The following is a 17,585-nucleotide window of genomic DNA, read 5'->3' as shown; positions in this document are numbered from 1 at the left end:
ACTATCTACTTTATCAACCAACTTCCATTCCGTCTTTTTTTTCTGTGTCAGCGTTTTTCTAATCGGCATTTCATGTTTAGTGATCACGTCCAAACCTTTGTCGGCCAGGTTGAGTAATCTTGACTTCCAGATTGGATGATAGAAATCGCATACAGTTAGTTCCCTAGCTCACGATTACCTATCTCGCCGATCCTTTTTGCTTTGCCTTTGTGATTGCGGTTCCACTGTTGCTCGACTTCGGCCGGGATCATTAATCAGGAAATCAAGAGTGCAACGAGATAATTCACCGACTTATGGTGCTCAGCAAGGGTGGCTAGACGGGAAGGGCCAATGTTTCCTAAATTTTACGAGATGATGAGACCTTTACTTGTAGATAAAGGCAGCGCAGCCGATTCCTGCAGTTGGTGCCGCTAGTTTTCTAATTGTCACCCCTTCTCCCTACAACAACCCAACCAAGCTCCTTCTACATACCCGCCAGTGGGCCAACAGCTATGCCTCTCTGGCTCATCTACCACCCCTCCGAGGTCTTTACCGACCCGGAGTCGAAGCGCGCTCTGGCAGCCGACATTACCTCGATCTACACGGCCGTCGGCCTTCCGCGTGAGTCTCCAAAATTCGGTTATACGAGGACCCCATGCTCCAGTCTCTCATACCCGTTGAAACTGGCAGCGTTCTATGTCGGTGTCAACTTCATCCAATTGCCAGCCAGCGACATGTTCTCCGGAGGAGAGCCGCTGGCCGGCAAGACGCCCTTTGTCAGGATTTCAGTTTCCCATGTTGCTCGTCGGCTGCCCGAGGACGAGAAAGTCTACAGGAATTTTACGGATTCCCTTAACCGAATGCTGAAGCCCCACCTCACGGACAAAGGAATCGATTGGTGAGCAACCCCTAGACGTTAGAGCCTCCACGGCAGGGAAGCTGAGATTGTGATATATCAGGGAGTTTTTCATCGCCGAAACGGACCGTAAGCTCTGGATGACCTCTGGCTTGTACCCACCGGAGTCTGGATCAGAAGCCGAGAAGCTCTGGGTCGCCCAGAACAAGCCAGTCGCCTACGAGCAATCCTGAATAGAGGCAACATGGCCAAAGTGTGAAGGCAAGGGGGGTTGGATCTAGGCCATGAAGTGATTTGGATTTGCGATACTAGCTGTAGAAACCTAGGTAGTTCAGTTGAAGCAAAGTAAACGTGCAGTTGCTGACCTTGGATTCTGCATCATGTTCGATTTTGGTGGTGCAGTTCAGGGGAAAGCCGTACTTTTGGATGGGTGTGTCCAAGAGGCGCCCGCCTATGGCGTCGGACGATAAGCCTATCGGATAATCGGACCCTACTAAAAAGTCCAAAGACCCACCAGAGAAAATTCCATGACAGAGAGGATGAAGCTGCGATTACCCATGATTTGTCGACTGCGAAGCTCAATAAAGTAAAATCACACAACCGGATCAAGTAGCGGGCGGCCAGAATCTGATATGGCGGGCGTCGCGGACAAGGCTCGCTTCTACCTCGAGCAGGCCGTGCCTCAGCTCCGAGAGTTTGAGGATAAGGAAATCTTTAACAGGGTTCGTTTCGAGCGACCCCCGCCCGATGTTTCGCACAAGGCGCCCACGGCCAACAAGGCCTGCTAACCGTCTCTCTCCTGCCTCCAGGACGAGATCCGCAACCTGGTCCGCAAGCGCACCGACTTCGAGCACCGCGTCCTCTCGCCCGGCTCCCGCGCCGCCGACTTCCTCGCCTATGCCGAGTGGGAGTCCCGCCTCGAGACGCTGCGGGCGCGGCGGTGCGCGCGCCTCGGCGTCCGCCAGCTGACCCACCAGCACGCCTCGCCGGCGCGCCTGAACCAGCTGCACGAGCGCGGCGTGACGCGCGACCCGGGCTCCGTCGCCCTCTGGCGTTCCTACCTCGCCCACCTGGCCCGCATCGGGGCCGCCAAGCGGTGGAGGCGGGTGGCCACGCGCGCGCTGCGCTTGCACCCCCAGGACGCGTCGCTCTGGGCGCTGGCGGGGCGCAGGGCCGCTGGCGCCGGCGACATGGATGGCGCGCGGGCCTACTTCATGCGCGGCTGCCGCTTCTGCCGCGGCGTCGACATCTGGGCCGAATATGCCCGCGTCGAGATGGAGTGGCTAGCGCGGGTCGAGGCGCGCGGCAAGGGCAGGAAGGGTATCGCCGCCGTGCAGGCCGCGCAGGCGGTCGACGAGGGCGATCAGATCAAGCTGAAGGACGACGACGAGAGCGACGACGACGACGATGACGACGACGAGGATGTGATCCCGGACCCGGACAGGCTCGCGTTCAAGGAGTTGGAGAAGAAGAAGCTGCGGCCAAGAATCGTGGACGAGGATGCGGTCGCGAAGCTGGAAAAGAGCCCAGCGCTGGGCGGCGCCATACCACGGGCCATCTTTGATATTTCGCGCAAGCAGAACTTTTTCGACGCAGCGGCCGCAGAGACCTTCTTCAGCGTCTTTGCGCGCCACGCGACCGATGTCGAATCGTGCTCGGACCTGCTCCAGCACGTTGTCGACACCATGGTCGAGCTGTTCCCGGCGCACCCCGCGACGTGGGACTGCCGCGTCCGGCAGCCGCTCGTCGTCATCGACGACCTGGCTGGGCCGGCGCTCCCGGGCGCGCTCAGGGAGGCCCTCGCGCGCCTCAAGGAGGGCCTAGCGGCGACGGAGAGGAAAGCGGAGCTCGCCGCGAGGACGGTGGCCTGGGTTCAGCCCATGCTTTCGCGAGCCGACTTGGACGAGGGCATCAGGACAGTCTTGGAGCATACCAAAAAGAAGATGGGAGAGACCTCATAATTATAATACAGATCTCTCTTTTTATGGCAGATGTGTAAGGCGCGGCGCATTCTATCCTCATGAACATTGGTAGGATTGCAATATCGCTGCAGTCGAGCACGAACTCGGGCTCACATTATTCAGTGTCCAGGTATATCTGACACCCGATTACAGTACCCAAGGTCCTATATTTCTTGCCGTCAGAACATCAGCTGTTCTCTCCTTCTTGTCCTCAAACGTTTTTGCTTTCATGGGGTCCGAACGAGCTCGGGCGCAGTCCGCCAAAGTCGACTGCGATCTTCTGCACCACCACCCCCGGCTCCAGCAACCACAGCGACAGCTCATGGGCGCCCTTTCCAAGCCCGCCGGGGATGGTCACGGTGCTTATCCACCCGCCGCCCACGACGGCGGACCGCCACTCCGGGCCCTCGCGGTAGATGGGCACGTCGGGCACGGGCTTGACCTCAGCTGGGGCGGCGTCGTCGAACGAGTAGGCGAACCGGAGCGGCCGCGTCGGGTCGTGGTTGTGCGACGCGCCCAGGTACACGACCAGCCGCGCCGCCGAGGCGCTCCCCCTGGTGGCGTACAGGGAGTACTTGAGCGCGGGCCCCGTCGCCGCCGTCTGGGACCCCGACGTGGCCGGCATCGTCTTGACGCCCGAGAGCGTGCGCCCGTAGTGCGGGATCTCGACGTACGACAGACCCCCTTTGCTCTCGGCCGACGCGAAGTGCGCCGCCTCCATGGCCACCACGCCGTTGCTCTCCACGAAGCCGCTGAAGCCCGCGGGCACCGACGTCTTGACGACGGGCAGGATCGCCGTGGCTACCACGGCGCCACTGCCGCGCACGCTGAGCGCGACGCTGGTCTCGCCCTCGGGCGCCGCGTCCCAGTCGACGCTGACGACGCTGCGGACGTCGGAGCCGTCGCCGGGCGCCGTGATGGTGCCCTCGGCGTTGGTCACGGCCACGAAGCTCGCGTTGGAGGTGATGGTGTACGGGAAGGTGCCGTTCTTGCGGGCAAAGATCTCGAGCCACCTCACGTCGGCGGGTGGGAGGTTCGGGTCGACCGAGAGGATGCGCGCGCTCGCACCGTCGTGCAGCGCCGTCGTCGACCCCTCGAAGGCGACTCCGAGGCTGCCTGCACCGGGAGCGTTTGCCGGGCCCGTGTAGCTCATCTTGGGCATGATGTTTGCCGGGGGGTCGTTCCAGCTCGTGTATCTGCGGTACCGATGGTCAGTTCATGCTTCATTGAACTTTGCACTCCCTGTTTGTTTGTCTCGAAAGGATGTCCTACCCAATGTGAACTGTGAGGAAGCAGCCAGAAGAGGGTTAGCTTTGATACGGCAACACGATGTTACACCAAGGTTACAGCACATACCCTGGTCGACAAAGTGATTCCACTTCCCGCCGTTGTGCGAGTGGTACATGTTGGTGATCTCGGCGTCCCTGGTGAACAGCACCGCCGCCTGGGCTGCGAGGGTGTTGGCGCTGACGCGGCCCTGGCCGGCAGCGACCTTGTTGAGCCACGTCTTTGTGTACAGGTCCACGACGGTCTTGCCGGCCATGACGGGGTGGAGGATGAGCTGGAAGTAGGCGATCTTGGTCGCGGCGTCGAGCGAGTCGTACGTCCTTTGCGTGAGCTCGAGCAGCGCCCCCCACCGCGCTAGGTTCCGCTCGGCCTCGTCGTAGTTTGTGGTGCTGAAGGGCTCGTCGCTGAGGAGCTCGTACTTGCGCCGCCCCAGCAGGACGCCGTACTCGTTGAGGATGGCGGCCGTGGCGTCGGCGGCCGACGCGCCGAACTCGCTGGTCGCCCAGCGCTTGAGCCAGGCCGTGGTGGCGTCGGGCCCGGTGTGGCGGTCCATGTCGTAGGCCATGTCCATGAACTGGGTCAGGGGGATTTCCTGTGTGCGAGTCGGGGTGTTAGGAGAAGGGCCCTCGCGTGCGGGAGGGAACACATGATATGGTTCTGGAAGGGCGGAAGCGCAATCGTACCAGAGGCTTGAGGTCGCCCACGTTGGCGAGCCAGAGATGGCGTGCGCTATAGGCAACATGAGAGTCAGCCACCGCTCGCATCTCATTCCAATCATGGTATCAGGATGTTGCAAGGGGGTAAAAACTCACTTCTTCGCGTACGCGAGGTGCATTTGCTCCCATGTTTTGACCAGTTGCTGTGCCACCTAGTTAGCATCGCTGCTCAACATGATTTGCGTCCAATGGGCAGGGAAAAATCACGCCTAGGCCGACTCACAATGGTGTTTATCCACTTGTAGGATCTCGGCGCGCCCACGTAGTCAAAGTGGTAGTAGACACCCGCGCCGGCAACACGGCCAGTCTCGTTGGCGATGGGCACGCGGATCAGGTTTCCGGAGTTGTCGTCGGTCCACAGAAGCATGACCGATTCGGGGACCTTGAGTCCGGCCTTGTAGTACTCGCTCACCTCCTGCTTGCCGTTAGTATGAGAGGCATAGGAATGCGGACTTGACGGAAGGGACCACAATCCTGGCTCTGTGCTATTCAGCCTCGCGCAGCGCGACTAACCTTGTAAAGAACCCAGGTCTGGGGGATGCTGAGCATGTCGGTCGTATTGAACATCTCGGAAAGGATCTTTTGCTGGACTAAATTTGCAGCAAACATTAGCTCATGGCCGGCGACAGTCATCCTCACTCACTACGGTGCGCTTACCTCCGATGATCTCCTCCAGCGCAGGGGCGGTCAATGTAGGACTGGCCTCGTCCCCGGAGCCGCGCATGCCCATGGTGTAGTACGTCTCCCAGTCGCGGGACCGCTCAACCCCCTCCCTGAAGAACTTTGTGATGTTTGCCTTGTTTCGGGACCAGTCCCAGGCGCCGTTGTTGTACAGCTGCTGCTCCCTCTCAGACCTCGCCATGGGCTCGTGGTGGCTCGTGCCCATGACGACGCCATATTCCTCGGCAAGCGGGCCGCTCTTGGTGTCGTTCAGGTAGAACATCTTTCCCCACTGGTGGCGAGCGATAGAGTATTAGCATGGGTGCGGCAGGAATATCGAGGACTAGGGGTAGATGTGGCATTGCTGCTCGTACCATGGCAGGCCAGAGGTAGTTTCCCTTGAGACGCAGGCAAAGCTCGAAAACATGGGCATAGAACTCGCTGCCCCAAACGCCTCCAAAGTTTTCATTGACTGCAAGGACTCTGTCAGCTCTCGCTGCTCGAGCATATATAGAGCTGAGGGCGGGTGGGAATCCCGCCCATGCCACTCACCCCAGCCGAGAAGCGCGGGATGCTCGTCGTTGATGAAGAAGCCCCTGTACTTGACGCTCGGCTCCTTTTGCACCTTGCCCTCCGGCTTCACATAGACGGCCGTCTTCGTCTTGACGGGCACGTCGGCCCACCAATACCAGGGGCTCACCCCCATGGTCTCGGAGATGTCGTACAGGCCGTAGACGGTGCCGCGCCTGTCGCTGCCGGCGACGACTAGCGCCCAGGGCACGCCGGGCGCGACGTCACGCACGACCTGCGACGTGTAAGACTCCCACGTGCCCTTTGTCTTGGCCACGTCGAGCTTGCCGGCCCCGATCAGCGCGTCGATCAAGCTGGAGCGGCCGATGGTGCCGGCCACGATGACGGGGCGGTCGCGGCACGGCCGGCTGATGGTGGCCGTGCCGCTGGTGACCACGCTGACGGTGCCGTTGGCGCCGACGACGCGCCCAAAGTCGGCGGCGAGGTCGCGCGCCGTCCGCAGCACCGCCGGCCAGTCGTCCCCGGACACCTTGATGACGGGCGCGACGCCCTGGGCGGCGAGCCGGTAGGGGCTGTCCCCGTCGCCGAAGGAGAGGAGCGAAGAGGCTGCCGCGGCGGCGGCGACCTGGGCTCCGAGCAGGGCCCAGCTAGCGAAGTTGGGCTTCATCTTTGGGGGGCAGCTGCTGCTGTTGCTGGCTGCCGAGATGAAGGGTGAGGTGATGGCCGGAGCGCTGGCCTAGCCTTAGACTTGGGCATTTTCGTCAAGTAATGGCGCCGGCTATTATACCACGGACGAAAAAATACCGCCACGAGCCCCCGTGAATTCTGCCGGGAGATTACTCGGGCACGCCAGCACCTCTCGCGCGTGCCAATGCCCCAAGACGATGTCGGTTGGAGGATTTCCCCGCATCGCCATGTTCCCCAGGCTTGTTCCCCAACTTTGTTCCGGCTTGTCGTCCCCACCTCCCGGGCGCCGGGCAGCCGAGGTGAGGGCCGGCAGGGCCATCTGATCAAGTTCGATGCCACACCTTCATCCTACCTTCACACGCCTCGCACTCTATTCTCCGGATACTCGCTTATTTTCAGCTTGTTCAGCTGGATATTGCCCCGAGATTTGGGGGAATTGCCTCTTACTGGATGGTACTGACAATACAATTGTCCGGTGTGTGAGTAACCCCTGAATCCCCGCACCCTAGATATATTTAATGGAGACCATCCAACCTGGCCGGGCCACGGTGGGCTGAGGGTGAGTTCCAAGAATCGGTGGCGGCCCGCCGGCGTGCATATCTCCTGCAGAAGAGGCCCCCAAAGTCTTTATTCGTGGAAGAAAGCCCACCGGCTAGCAGAGGCATGGGAATAGACCACCCGGATAAAATGGCCAAGGGCAAGTGGTGCTGGCGGGCCCTGGGGTAGCAGCGGTTGCTGGATTGGGCCGCTTTTTAACCGGAACCCCACGCCGTCCACCATTTGGGATTCTCAGCCAAGAGACAAATAAGGTCGACATGGGGAACTATTGCTGCCCATGACGATTTGATATTGTTGACAAGTACGCACCAGACATTGCCATGGAAAGATGTTGGTCGCCATTGATACGCACCAAAAACTAGGCACTCGGAATTAATCGCTAATATTTGCTAAATATGCAAAATAGGTATGCAATAACTCGATTCTTCCACGACGGTTTTGAAGACTGTGACCTGAGAAACTAGGATATCCAAAAGAAGGAAGCTGCTCATTACTTTCGTCCGTGCTTTTCGGCCATGCCTTTCATGCGCAACCACACCTTTCCTGACTATAAGCCTAGGCGTGGCAGGTCACTGAACCGAACCTATTGTCCCAATCAAACTTTCCCAGCTCTGCTATCGGGGTTCCGTATGTGATGGGGCCCAGGGATGCAATGTCGCAGCGAACACCTCTGTTTTGAGGTTAGAAAGGAGGGCATATTCCCGAAGCATACAGATCATCATATGGGAGTTGGGGAAGTTGGAAGGATAAAATAAATGCGCCACATACTCGTATACCCAGCATGGGCCACCGCTGATAATATCGACTGACGACACAGCCTTGTTCCAGTGATCCCAAGTGCCCGTGAATGTATCTAAGGAGGCAGGCGCGTGTCAGAAAGACGGTTAGAGGCTTCCTGCCTTGCGAGCTTCTCGCTCCCCGCTCGGATGCTCAGACACGGGGGCCGTCAGACTCACAGCAAAGCCCCGACTCGAAGCCCGTCAAGACGTATTCTCCCCTGAAGTGGGTGTCCTTCCAGAACTGGATCTCGGTAAGGGCGCGCTTGGAAAGGCCGTCTACATCGCGCGCCGCAAGGGCGGACGACGGTACTGGAGTGTTCGGGATCCCGCCGGGCGGCATCGGAGCGGCCTCAACGACAGGAGGTGGGGCTGAGGCTGAGGCCGGAGCTGCGGTTGCGGCTCTGCCTAGGACGGCGGTGGCCAGCACGGCCAGCTTGGCCATAGAAACCATGCTATAGCTTGAGTTCCGTTTCGGCGGCGTGCCTTGGAAGACTCAAATCTTCTTTACTGTCTGGGCGCTATCCGTTGGTAGCAATGGTAGGTCAGTCGGAGTATGCCACATGGATGAGCTTTCGAGTAAGATGCCCGGGTTACGTGCGTACGCTGTGCCGGGGGCCGACCGTTGTTTAAGTAAACGTGGGGAGCAGTCCGCCCTCCCGGCTGGCGTGGCGCCCCTGCCGGCCTCGGGGTGCGGCTGATGGGCCTCTGGGAAGACATGACTTATTTTAGAAACAATCGCAAAATTGAGGTTACTCTCGGTAGCACTGACGGCGCATTCAGACAAACAACTTGTTTTGCGGCAACAGAATCCAGTTGTAATCGGCTGTTTCCGTAGGTCGGGTAAATGGGGATGCTACCACACGTGGAGGTGAAACGCCCGATTCGTTGTGAAGTACTCAAAAAAGTGTGGTAACGAGGCTGCGACCCAACACAATAAATAGGCTATCCATACCTGGCGTCGCTATGGTAGCGGAATGACAGGTGGTGTGCTATGGCGGCTATCTAGGACCATCCGTATTCGGTGCATTCCGGGCAGAAGTACGCTGCCATGGGCTTGGCTTGGGGCGACTCTGCGACTTCTCAGTACCTTCAGGGGAAAGGTCTCTAGCGCTGCCTCGAGCGGTCCCGACTGCGGGTAGGGTGATCAGCGTGGTGTGCTTCGGGGAGGCCGTCGGCAGCAACATCGGCATCGGATGCCCGGCCCGCCCCTTGGGAAGCTTTTCCGTTTTCGTGTGTGCCGGCACCCTCCACTCTCGCAGGTGTCCACTGCGACAGGAGCCTCGCCACGATGTCGTCGTCCTCCTCGGCCGTGGAGTCGGAGTCGTCTGTCCGGCTCATGGAGTTACGGCGGCCTCGGCCCGCTGGCTTAGTAGTCTGCAAAAAGTTTGCTGGGGTTCGGCTCGACTCGCTAGGTCTCGACGCCATCTGACTCCTCAACCCGTTATGGGTGATGATCGGTCTCGTCTGAGCGGGAACAGGCGTGACTCTCCCATCCAGGTCTTTCCGGCGTTCGGCCTGCTCTCTCTGATACCTCTCACGCATTTCGGCTTCCACGAGCTCGCTTCTGCGTTGGGCCTGCTCTCGCTCGTACCTCTGACGGATTTCGGCTGCTTCTAGATCCCTTCGGCGTTTGACATCCTCCTCTGTCACATCCCGCTGGCGCCGGGTGGCTTCATGCACTTCCTTACGGCGTCGGGCCTCCTCCTCCAAAAGGTTTCGGCGCTTGGCATACTCCTCTGCCTCCTTGAGGCGTCGGGATTCCTCTTCGGCCTCTTTGCGGCGTCGGGCCTCTTCCTCTTGGGTTTTGTGGTGTTGGGCCCTCTTTTCCCTCTCACGCCGCATCGCCTCCTCCTTAGCCTCCTCCTCCTGTCGAATCTTTGCCTTCAGGTCTTTTTCGTGTCGGGCCCTCTTCTCTAGTTCCATCTGGCGCCGCATCGCCCCCTCCGGCTCGTACCGGCTTCGAAGACGTGATAGTCTAGGGGGAACCTCGCCGTTAGTCACCACGGAAGCGACCGAAGATAAGGTATCGCTCGGGCCGTAATTGTCATCCTCTTGCCTCACGAGAGCTGGGGCCGCGTCAGGGTCCTGATGGGGGATGTCCATGGGAGTGGATACGCCTCGTCTATCGCGAATGGTCCGGGTGTGTTGCCAGAGCCGCTCCTGCTCCTCTTCAGGTACCCAGCGTTTGATGATGAAGTAACTAGGATCCTGTGAAAAGGTTAGCACCTCGACGCTTGGCTTGACTCACCATTCTGAAGGGGACCTGCTTCTGCAGAAGACCACGCTGGCGGGACACCAAAAGGTGACGGCCACAGAAGGGCGGACGGTTCTGCATACCTGTGGGTCGATTTCAAAAGAGATGTTGAACGTTTTTAGGGTCTCCAATGAAAGATGGCGCCGGGCTATCTTTGTGTAGACTGGGAGCTCGTTTCCACGTGCAGAGGTGGTGGTCGTGTAAAAGAGCTCCGCCACATCCACGCCATCTGCGGGACGGCGCGTACAAAATACGAGGATTGCGGATACGTCCCATGCTTGCTTTCTCTTCTTCCGTGCCGTCTCGAACAGGCCCATGTGATTTGCTGGCCTGACGACCTCGAGCTGTTCGACGTGCCAAGCGAAGTTTTGCCTGCCTGGGGAGGCCCTTTGCTCGTCGCGGGCAAGGTCCTCCTCCAGCCTTGTTATCTGGGCACGCTGGTCGCCAGTCAGCTTGCGACGCGCGGTTGAAAGTCCTCCCGGTATTCTCATCTCCAGTTGTGCGCATCGGCGAGCTATCTCGTCCCGGTCCGCATGTTCCTCTGTGACGAAGCATCTCGTCCAGTCCGCGGCAGCGCTGGCGGCGGTGTATGGGGTGCCCTGGGTGTTGAGGAATGGTTGAATCTTCCAGATGTGGTGAGTTGTAAGTCGTCGAGTAAAGTCGTCGCGGCTGCCTGAGAGTTTGGAAAGATCCTGGAATCGGACTTCTGGCCTGTCCAATGGAAGCCGGCCGGGTATTTTACCTTGCGCTGATCCTTGGCCCATGGTCTCCGGGTTCTTTTGCTTGCGCCCGACTCCTTTGAAGCTTGGTGAGAACGACGATTGCTCATCGACCATGTCCTCGACAACGGCAAGTAGGGCCCAGATCCCATTCTTGTCGGAATATGCCCTGTAATGTGGGCCGCCGCGCTCCTTGATCTTTCCAACGCGGAGGATCGACCGGCTCACAGATCTGCCATTGCTGTCCGGAAGATTCAGAAGACCCGCGAGGACTTCCAGTTGCTCCTCAGTTGCAGAGGTGAGTGTCCGACACATGGCTCCCTTGGACGGCCACCACCTTGTCGCTTCGGCTAGCCTCTCCAGCCGTCCGAGCGGTGCGGGACCGAGTACAATAGGTGTCCCATTGCGCTTGATAATGTACCTCGAGACCGGGCCATTGCGATAGCTTGCAAAGGCGGAGACAGCTAGCTCCAATCTACCTCCACCACTCTCTTGGTCGCCATCGCTAGCGCTCTCGGTCTCGCCGTCGCCAGAATCCTCGTTCTCGCCACTACTAGCATCATCAACATCCGTGGCAACGGTTGGCTCCTCGGTTCTAGGGGCCTGGGGTTCCCTTGGGTCGACAGTCGGAATGCGGCTTGGAGGATCTCTGGGAATGGGCAAAGGGACGTCTGCAAATCTAGCATCAATGCCGTCCGTGGATAAGGGTCTGAAAGGGTTGGATGGCAAATCCGAGGCCGTGGGCACAGTGTGAGGAGAAGGTATCGGCAATGAATGGAAGCTGACTTGTTTCCCAGGATAAGCGATGGCTGAATGCGGATAAAACCCCAGCTGTTCCGGGTCAATGACTGGGGGTACCTCGTCCCGCTCGTGGCGGACTGGCGGGTCCGGACGACGCGGACTCTCAGGTATAGACTTCGAAGACGGAGCTGCAGACGGTATCTCGACGTCCTGAGCTGTCAGTCCAGGCGCCCGCGGATTTGGAACAGGTTTAAAATCCTCCGGCTCTGTTCGGTGAGAGAAAGTTAGGCTTATCCTTCTATCAAGTCCTGGCGAGTTGCCGAGTCTTCAACTCTCGGGCGCTTACCATTTGTCAAATCCTCTCTCTCCAGCCGGGATGAAGCTGGGGGGTTCGGTGGCGATGCTGGAGGGTCCCGCGGATGGACCAAAGGCGATGGCAAGGCTGAAGTGGGACTTTTGGGGCCGTTTTGCAAGTCGTCCTGGTGGTCCCTAGCAGGGCGGGGATCTGTACGCTTTGCTGGCTTTCCGCTCCCAGGCCCTCCAAAGAGTACGCCTATATTGATGTCGCCTTCCTTGACCATGCCGCGGATAGAGTGGACAGTCTTCATGATAGACTTGATCTCTTTGCTTGCGGTTTCTATTTCGCGTGCCATCTTGGCCATACTCGCCACGTCTTGGTTTGAGGTAGTGCTTTTCAAATCTGGCGTTAGACGTCGGGTTGGCCCTATATCAGCACAAGTTAGGGCGGAAGGCTGTGACTTACGGCTTGCTTCGCACTTCGCCGAGAGAAATGACCATGAAGACTAGCGACAGACACTGCTGGTGGAATTGAAGCTGGCTCCGGAACTCGTCCAATTTGGGTGCTACCAGAGGCCAGCGAAGACGCCCCAGAAAGGAGAGCGATTGAGGCACAGGCTCCGGACTGAGCTTGAGGTCACCCGGGTGGGCTCTGGCTTTGGAATCGAACTCTGCAAGCCTGACGCGCAATATCCCTTCCAGGTTTTTGTCGGACTTGTCCAGCACGGTAGCCTCGATCCTCCAGAAGACGAGCAAGCACCTGTCGGCGTTGTTTTTGACAAAGATGAGCGCGTCTTTCGAGAACAGCCCACCTTGTTGGCCCGACTGCTGGTTCTGGCTCTCCACATCCAGGTACTGATGTATAAGCCTCAGGGACTCAGCCGTGGACTCGATGATTGCCACAGCAGCTACCAGGCTGTCGTGGGCGCCCTTGATCTCGCCGCTGACTTTGTGGAGCACCTCGCAGAGCTGGATCGCGAAACCCACAATCCCAATCACGGCACTGGCGGCCCCGAGAGCTGAGATGGGATCCATTTCGAAGCCTGGAGGCTTCACTCGGCTCGCTGGATTGCGTTCAACATGGCGAAAGAGCGTTTGAGGCCGTGGTTTGTTCTGTTGTCACTTTTTGACGACGGGGATTTTATCTAGCGCATGCGGCTGACAGTGTGGTCTGTGCATGCTTGATCAAGAACCAGCTGGCGCATGGCGTCGGCCAGTAGCCTGATGATCTCGTGCAAAGGTGTGACAGGAGGCCGCAAGCTCTGAATGCATTTGACGTAAGCCGCTTCTCGTTGGGTGGACAAGCTGGGATGTTCTGGTGTTGCGCCTACTCGCAATTAGCGCCGCACGTGTGGCTGCCATTGATGGTTCCAAATGGGTACCTTGAACGGCACAGAGATAAATTCCGAGATCTGCATCGTGTTCCCGTTCCTTGGAGGCGGCTGAGTTAGGTGAATTGGTGTCTGGCTGATTGATTCCCAGCATCATAGTCCTAGCCCAGGCCTCCGCTGCGCCCCGCCATTGGTGGCTCAGTGTGCTGGAAACAGTAAGCTGCCGACCAAATCGGCCGCCAAGCTGGAAGCGAGACTCCCCGCCGCCAAACCAAGCCTTCAACCACAGCGCCTGCTGTTCATCACGCCAGAAACAATACACGGTACACATAGCAATAAGGAACATTACTACTATTTCCTATCAATTACTACTCGTGCCATCACTGTTTACTCCAAGAGCACAGCGGCTTCTAACCTCTTCCTATATGGACCACGCAACTCCCTGCGCGCCTGGCGCGCAACTCTGGCCAATATGCCTCCATTTGTCACCCTTTCAACGACATCCCAGCTGCAAGAAGCAACAACTGCGAGACACCCTGTGGGAAGCTAACTCAGCAAACAAAATTTCTACAACGCATTTCCATACTCCAGCGAATAGAGAACAAGCCAAAAATCGGAAGCGTCCCAGGCTGGGACGACCGAACCGCTATGCGGCTGGAGGCCGCTACCGTCTTAGCGCTCGCAGCGCTGGGCTGGGCCGCCCCTGAGGGGACCTCCTGCGCGCTGCTAGAGGGAAGAATCGGTGACGACCTGCACTGCAGGAACAACATCCACCAAACGGGATATACAGATGGTGCCGCTCCCGCGACCCGGAGGATACTGCTCGAGGGGGCAGGTGGAAGGCTAGTGATGGTGGCGTCTCCGGCGCAGACCCAGTTTGCAGACGCCATCCGCCCTCGCGTCCGTGACGACAACCAGGGCGCCAGTGAGCGCAGGATTGAGGAGCTCATAGACGACGAGTGGACAAGAATTTCACCTGACGAAAGGGGAAAATGGACCAAGAACTCAACCAAGCCCACCGACAATCACGAGAGCCAGAAGTCGGGAGTGGGAGGAAGCTCGGATTCAACAACGACCACCACCACCTCGGCAAGCTCCAGCGGCAGCACTGGCACGGCAACCACAACGACTTCTGAGGAGAGCTCTTCGACAACCTCTTCTTCTGAGACGGCAACGACGACCTCCTCAAGCGAAAGCACTACCACGACATCACTAGATGAGAGCCAATCCTCTCGGTCGACATGGAAATTTTCATCAAGGAAGAAGACCAAGACTCCTACAGCGTCCAAGACCATCAACCCGTCTTTGACAAGCAAACCGACAGCCTCAACGATTTATAGTTCGACGCGGACATCCACCAGAAAGACACGCACCCCGCTTTATAACCACACCATCAGCACAACCTCACCCAGGACAAACGTGACCACAACTTTGTCTCCCGCATCCAGAACAACAGCCACTACCGCCCACACGAGAAAATCCAGAACCACCACCACCAAGACTTTGGACCCTACCAGGACGAGGACCAGAACTCTATCCCCAATATTCAGTACCAGGCCGACAACACGCTACACCAATCCTTGGCCGCGACCGACACAAGCTGTCGATCCGTACAATGACGATGAGGAGGAGGATGAGTACTACCTCTATGGTGACACCTACGAGGACTGGGAGCTTGTCGCCCCGCCACTTGCGCCACCGCACGCTAGCAACCCGCGCATTGGGGGTCACAGGCCAGCGCCTTCGAAGGTGGTGAATCCTGGCAGCGTTGACGACTGGGAGGCAATCGCAAAGAACCCACCACCGTCAATTCCCGCCAACCTTCCCATGGAAAATGGCAGCCAAAGGCCCGTGGTTAACTCCGAGCTTGGGGTCAATGGCGACAGTCGGTGGCAAGCGGCACCGCCTGCTGTCAACGCCCCAGCCCGAGCCGGCATCGCTAGTCCTTGGCCTGCGGTCGTACCCGGTACCAAGAACAGGGGTGGGCATAATCGGCCAGGTGGGAATGGCTTCCAACCACCATCGCCTCCAATATTGAAACCTCAGCGGAAGGCTCCGACATACGGCCCTCCACACACACCTCCCCAGTGGCAGGCCACCCAGCTCTTTCCCGGCAAGCTGGCTCAGGGCTCAGAGTCAGAGAGCCGCCGCACAGGAAAGCCTGGCTCCTTCGGAAATGATATGGTCGACTTGGGCACTCCGGGAAGTGGACGTACTAATATTCCCGACTCTACACCTGGGACAAAATTCCCTTGGTCGACGCCGGAAAACTCGTCTCCCAGCCGAGAACTTCCCCTCGGAGACAAGTACAACTCGGACCCCAGCCACCAGAGCCGCCCTTCACCGGATCTACCCGCAGGCAAGCTGGCACAAGAGGACATGCCGGCTGAGGGACGGCCAAGCCGCAAGCTGGGAGCTGGGACCCAAGTTCCATGGCGTCTTCCGGTCGGAAGGCCAGCACAAGGCGTCATCGTCGATGGGCGGCCTGGTCCCAATCGAAAGCCAGGGGCCGGCGCTGCTCACGCGGTGCCAGCGCAGGACCCCAAAGGCAAGGCCTTGCAACTGAATGGACGGCCCCAGTGGAGTCACAGCGCCGAGCCAGAGTCACAGCAGAGCTCCAGAAAGCAGAAGATTCCAGGTGTCCCGAATGTCCCGGTTGGTTCTCTGCCTGTAACACCCAGTCAGGGCGCAAAGACTTCACCCCAGGTTCCAGATTTTGTTCGAGGGCCAGGGCCCGCGCCGACCCAAAATCCAGGAGGCTTAGACCTACTGAGCAATGCCCTTCCCATCGCAGATCAGCGCCCGAACCACCATGTTCCTGAGAACAGTCCTGGCAAGGTTCCCGTCGGACAACAAGACCGAGTCAGCTCGACACCGGAATCTGACCCAGGACAAAAGAAACAGAGCCCGTGGGAGCCTCCAAATCTCGCAGGAGACAAGAAAAAGCCCCAGGGCATCAACCGGCCCGCCAAGCCGTCCCACGGCATCCTTGGCGTGTCCTCCATACCCGTCCCGACCATCAGCACCAACCGCCAGACGGGGGAAAAGACTAGCGAGAAAGATCAAGAGGAGTGGGACGTGTTTGTACATCCCGCCACCGGCAAGAAGATCTACACGGGCGGCGGCGGTTCCCCCAAAGACGAGGGCACAAAGCCGAAAGGTGGACAGGCCACCGACAACATGACACAGTCCGGTAGATACAGGCGTCGGGTTCGCGGGGCCCGCGCTGAGAAGCAAGATTCCTGGCGGAGGAGCGAGAGGCAGAGCCGGCACCGGAGGCGCTCGCGCAGCAGAGGGGAGCTGATAGGATAGAGTTAGGGTACTTGCAGGACGCATTTGTTTTTTTTTCATGTTTGTACTCGCGCAGCGCTACCTTGCATCCATAGAAATTTTCACTGTGTTTCAACACCATGCTTGGCATTTCCATTCTTCGAGTACCGGCTTCCAACATTCTCATAAAGACGCGACCACTACCTATCTCACTTTATGTTGTCACGACAGGACCAAGACAGCAGGTAGGGTGAGGCGTGGGAATTAAGGTAAAGTTCCAACAAAAAGCTATGCAAGGTAAAGCGAGAGTTGTGAAATCAGACAGAAAACGCCTTTGCAGACTAGCCTAAATGAGATGCTTTGCGGACGGACAAGAGACATGCGCATGTAGAGATGGATAGAGCAGTGAGTGGTGTAAACAGGACAGTTCTCGATGTTAAAAACTGAAATATTCTATCAGGGTATGTAACTAGCTAGATGGGCCATCCAACAAACGCCAATTTTGTATGCAAATGTAAATTAGAAACACCAGGACGCCAGATTGCCAAGAAGACAGAAAAAGGGGGTTAGAAACCATTGACGCCGGGGCTCTTGTGCCACATGATGAAGAAGGGTAACAACCGGGTACGGATAAAGTAAAAAGCTGTGAAAATATGCAAGAAGAAGAATAATGAAGGGGAAAAGGAACATTGTATATGGAAAAGAGGAGAGAAAGACGCAAACGGTGTGCATCAATGGGCAACTCAAAGAAATTTCACGCACCAGCACCTAAGCGGCAAAGCGCTTGGCGACGCGGCCGCGGCGGGCAGACGCCATCGACCTCTGGGAGCGGCGGCGGGCTGAGGATGCGGCCCTCTGGGCGCGACGGCGGTGGCGCACCAGGCGCGACGGCTGCCTGAGCGAGCGGCGGCGGTGGCGCGCGGCAGGCTTGGCCGCGCCTGGCGCGGACGGGGTGGCGC

The 17,585-nt window shown here is 58.5% G+C and overlaps 7 protein-coding genes across 7 annotated transcripts; 3 read left to right on the top strand and 4 right to left on the bottom strand.

Moving 5' to 3' along the window:
• Positions 1–491: 491 nt before the first annotated feature.
• GGTG_05568 (hypothetical protein) lies at positions 492–1,206 on the top strand (the record flags this gene model as incomplete). Its single annotated transcript, XM_009223371.1, has 3 exons — positions 492–600; positions 670–877; positions 939–1,206. 3 exons carry the CDS (start codon positions 492–494, stop codon positions 1,066–1,068), a joined length of 447 nt encoding a protein of 148 aa, XP_009221635.1. The 3' UTR covers positions 1,069–1,206.
• Positions 1,207–1,366: 160 nt separating this feature from the next.
• Positions 1,367–4,556, top strand: GGTG_05567 (hypothetical protein). The gene is made up of 2 exons (XM_009223370.1): positions 1,367–1,557; positions 1,645–4,556. Exons 1-2 carry the CDS (start codon positions 1,468–1,470, stop codon positions 2,794–2,796), a joined length of 1,242 nt encoding a protein of 413 aa, XP_009221634.1. The 5' UTR covers positions 1,367–1,467; the 3' UTR covers positions 2,797–4,556.
• On the bottom strand, positions 2,812–7,159 carry GGTG_05566 (hypothetical protein). The gene is made up of 10 exons (XM_009223369.1): positions 6,012–7,159; positions 5,834–5,931; positions 5,457–5,751; positions 5,313–5,389; positions 5,023–5,214; positions 4,896–4,942; positions 4,767–4,812; positions 4,153–4,675; positions 4,069–4,078; positions 2,812–3,992 (listed from the first exon to the last, which is right to left on the bottom strand). Exons 1-10 carry the CDS (start codon positions 6,655–6,657, stop codon positions 3,008–3,010), a joined length of 2,919 nt encoding a protein of 972 aa, XP_009221633.1. The 5' UTR covers positions 6,658–7,159; the 3' UTR covers positions 2,812–3,007.
• A 631-nt stretch (positions 7,160–7,790) lies between these two features.
• Positions 7,791–8,465, bottom strand: GGTG_05565 (hypothetical protein; the record flags this gene model as incomplete). The annotated part of the gene is made up of 3 exons (XM_009223368.1): positions 7,791–7,905; positions 8,004–8,088; positions 8,192–8,465. 3 exons carry the CDS (start codon positions 8,463–8,465, stop codon positions 7,791–7,793), a joined length of 474 nt encoding a protein of 157 aa, XP_009221632.1.
• Positions 8,466–9,118: 653 nt separating this feature from the next.
• Positions 9,119–11,032, bottom strand: GGTG_05564 (hypothetical protein; the record flags this gene model as incomplete). The annotated part of the gene is given in 3 exon segments (XM_009223367.1): positions 9,119–10,222; positions 10,263–10,343; positions 10,352–11,032. Coding segments are annotated over 3 exon segments (1,866 nt in total).
• A 1,402-nt stretch (positions 11,033–12,434) lies between these two features.
• GGTG_05563 (hypothetical protein) lies at positions 12,435–13,060 on the bottom strand (the record flags this gene model as incomplete). The annotated part of the gene is made up of 2 exons (XM_009223366.1): positions 12,435–12,452; positions 12,506–13,060. 2 exons carry the CDS (start codon positions 13,058–13,060, stop codon positions 12,435–12,437), a joined length of 573 nt encoding a protein of 190 aa, XP_009221630.1.
• Positions 13,061–13,846: 786 nt separating this feature from the next.
• On the top strand, positions 13,847–16,767 carry GGTG_05562 (hypothetical protein). Its single transcript, XM_009223365.1, has one exon. The coding sequence runs from the start codon at positions 14,005–14,007 to the stop codon at positions 16,666–16,668; it is 2,664 nt and encodes an 887-aa protein (XP_009221629.1). The 5' UTR covers positions 13,847–14,004; the 3' UTR covers positions 16,669–16,767.
• The last annotated feature ends 818 nt before the right edge of the window (positions 16,768–17,585 follow it).

The sequence above is a fragment of the Gaeumannomyces tritici genome (genome assembly GCF_000145635.1).
Source record: "Gaeumannomyces tritici R3-111a-1 unplaced genomic scaffold supercont2.3, whole genome shotgun sequence".
NCBI lineage: Eukaryota > Fungi > Ascomycota > Sordariomycetes > Magnaporthales > Magnaporthaceae > Gaeumannomyces > Gaeumannomyces tritici.
This window is presented reverse-complemented; position numbering and strand designations above follow the sequence as displayed.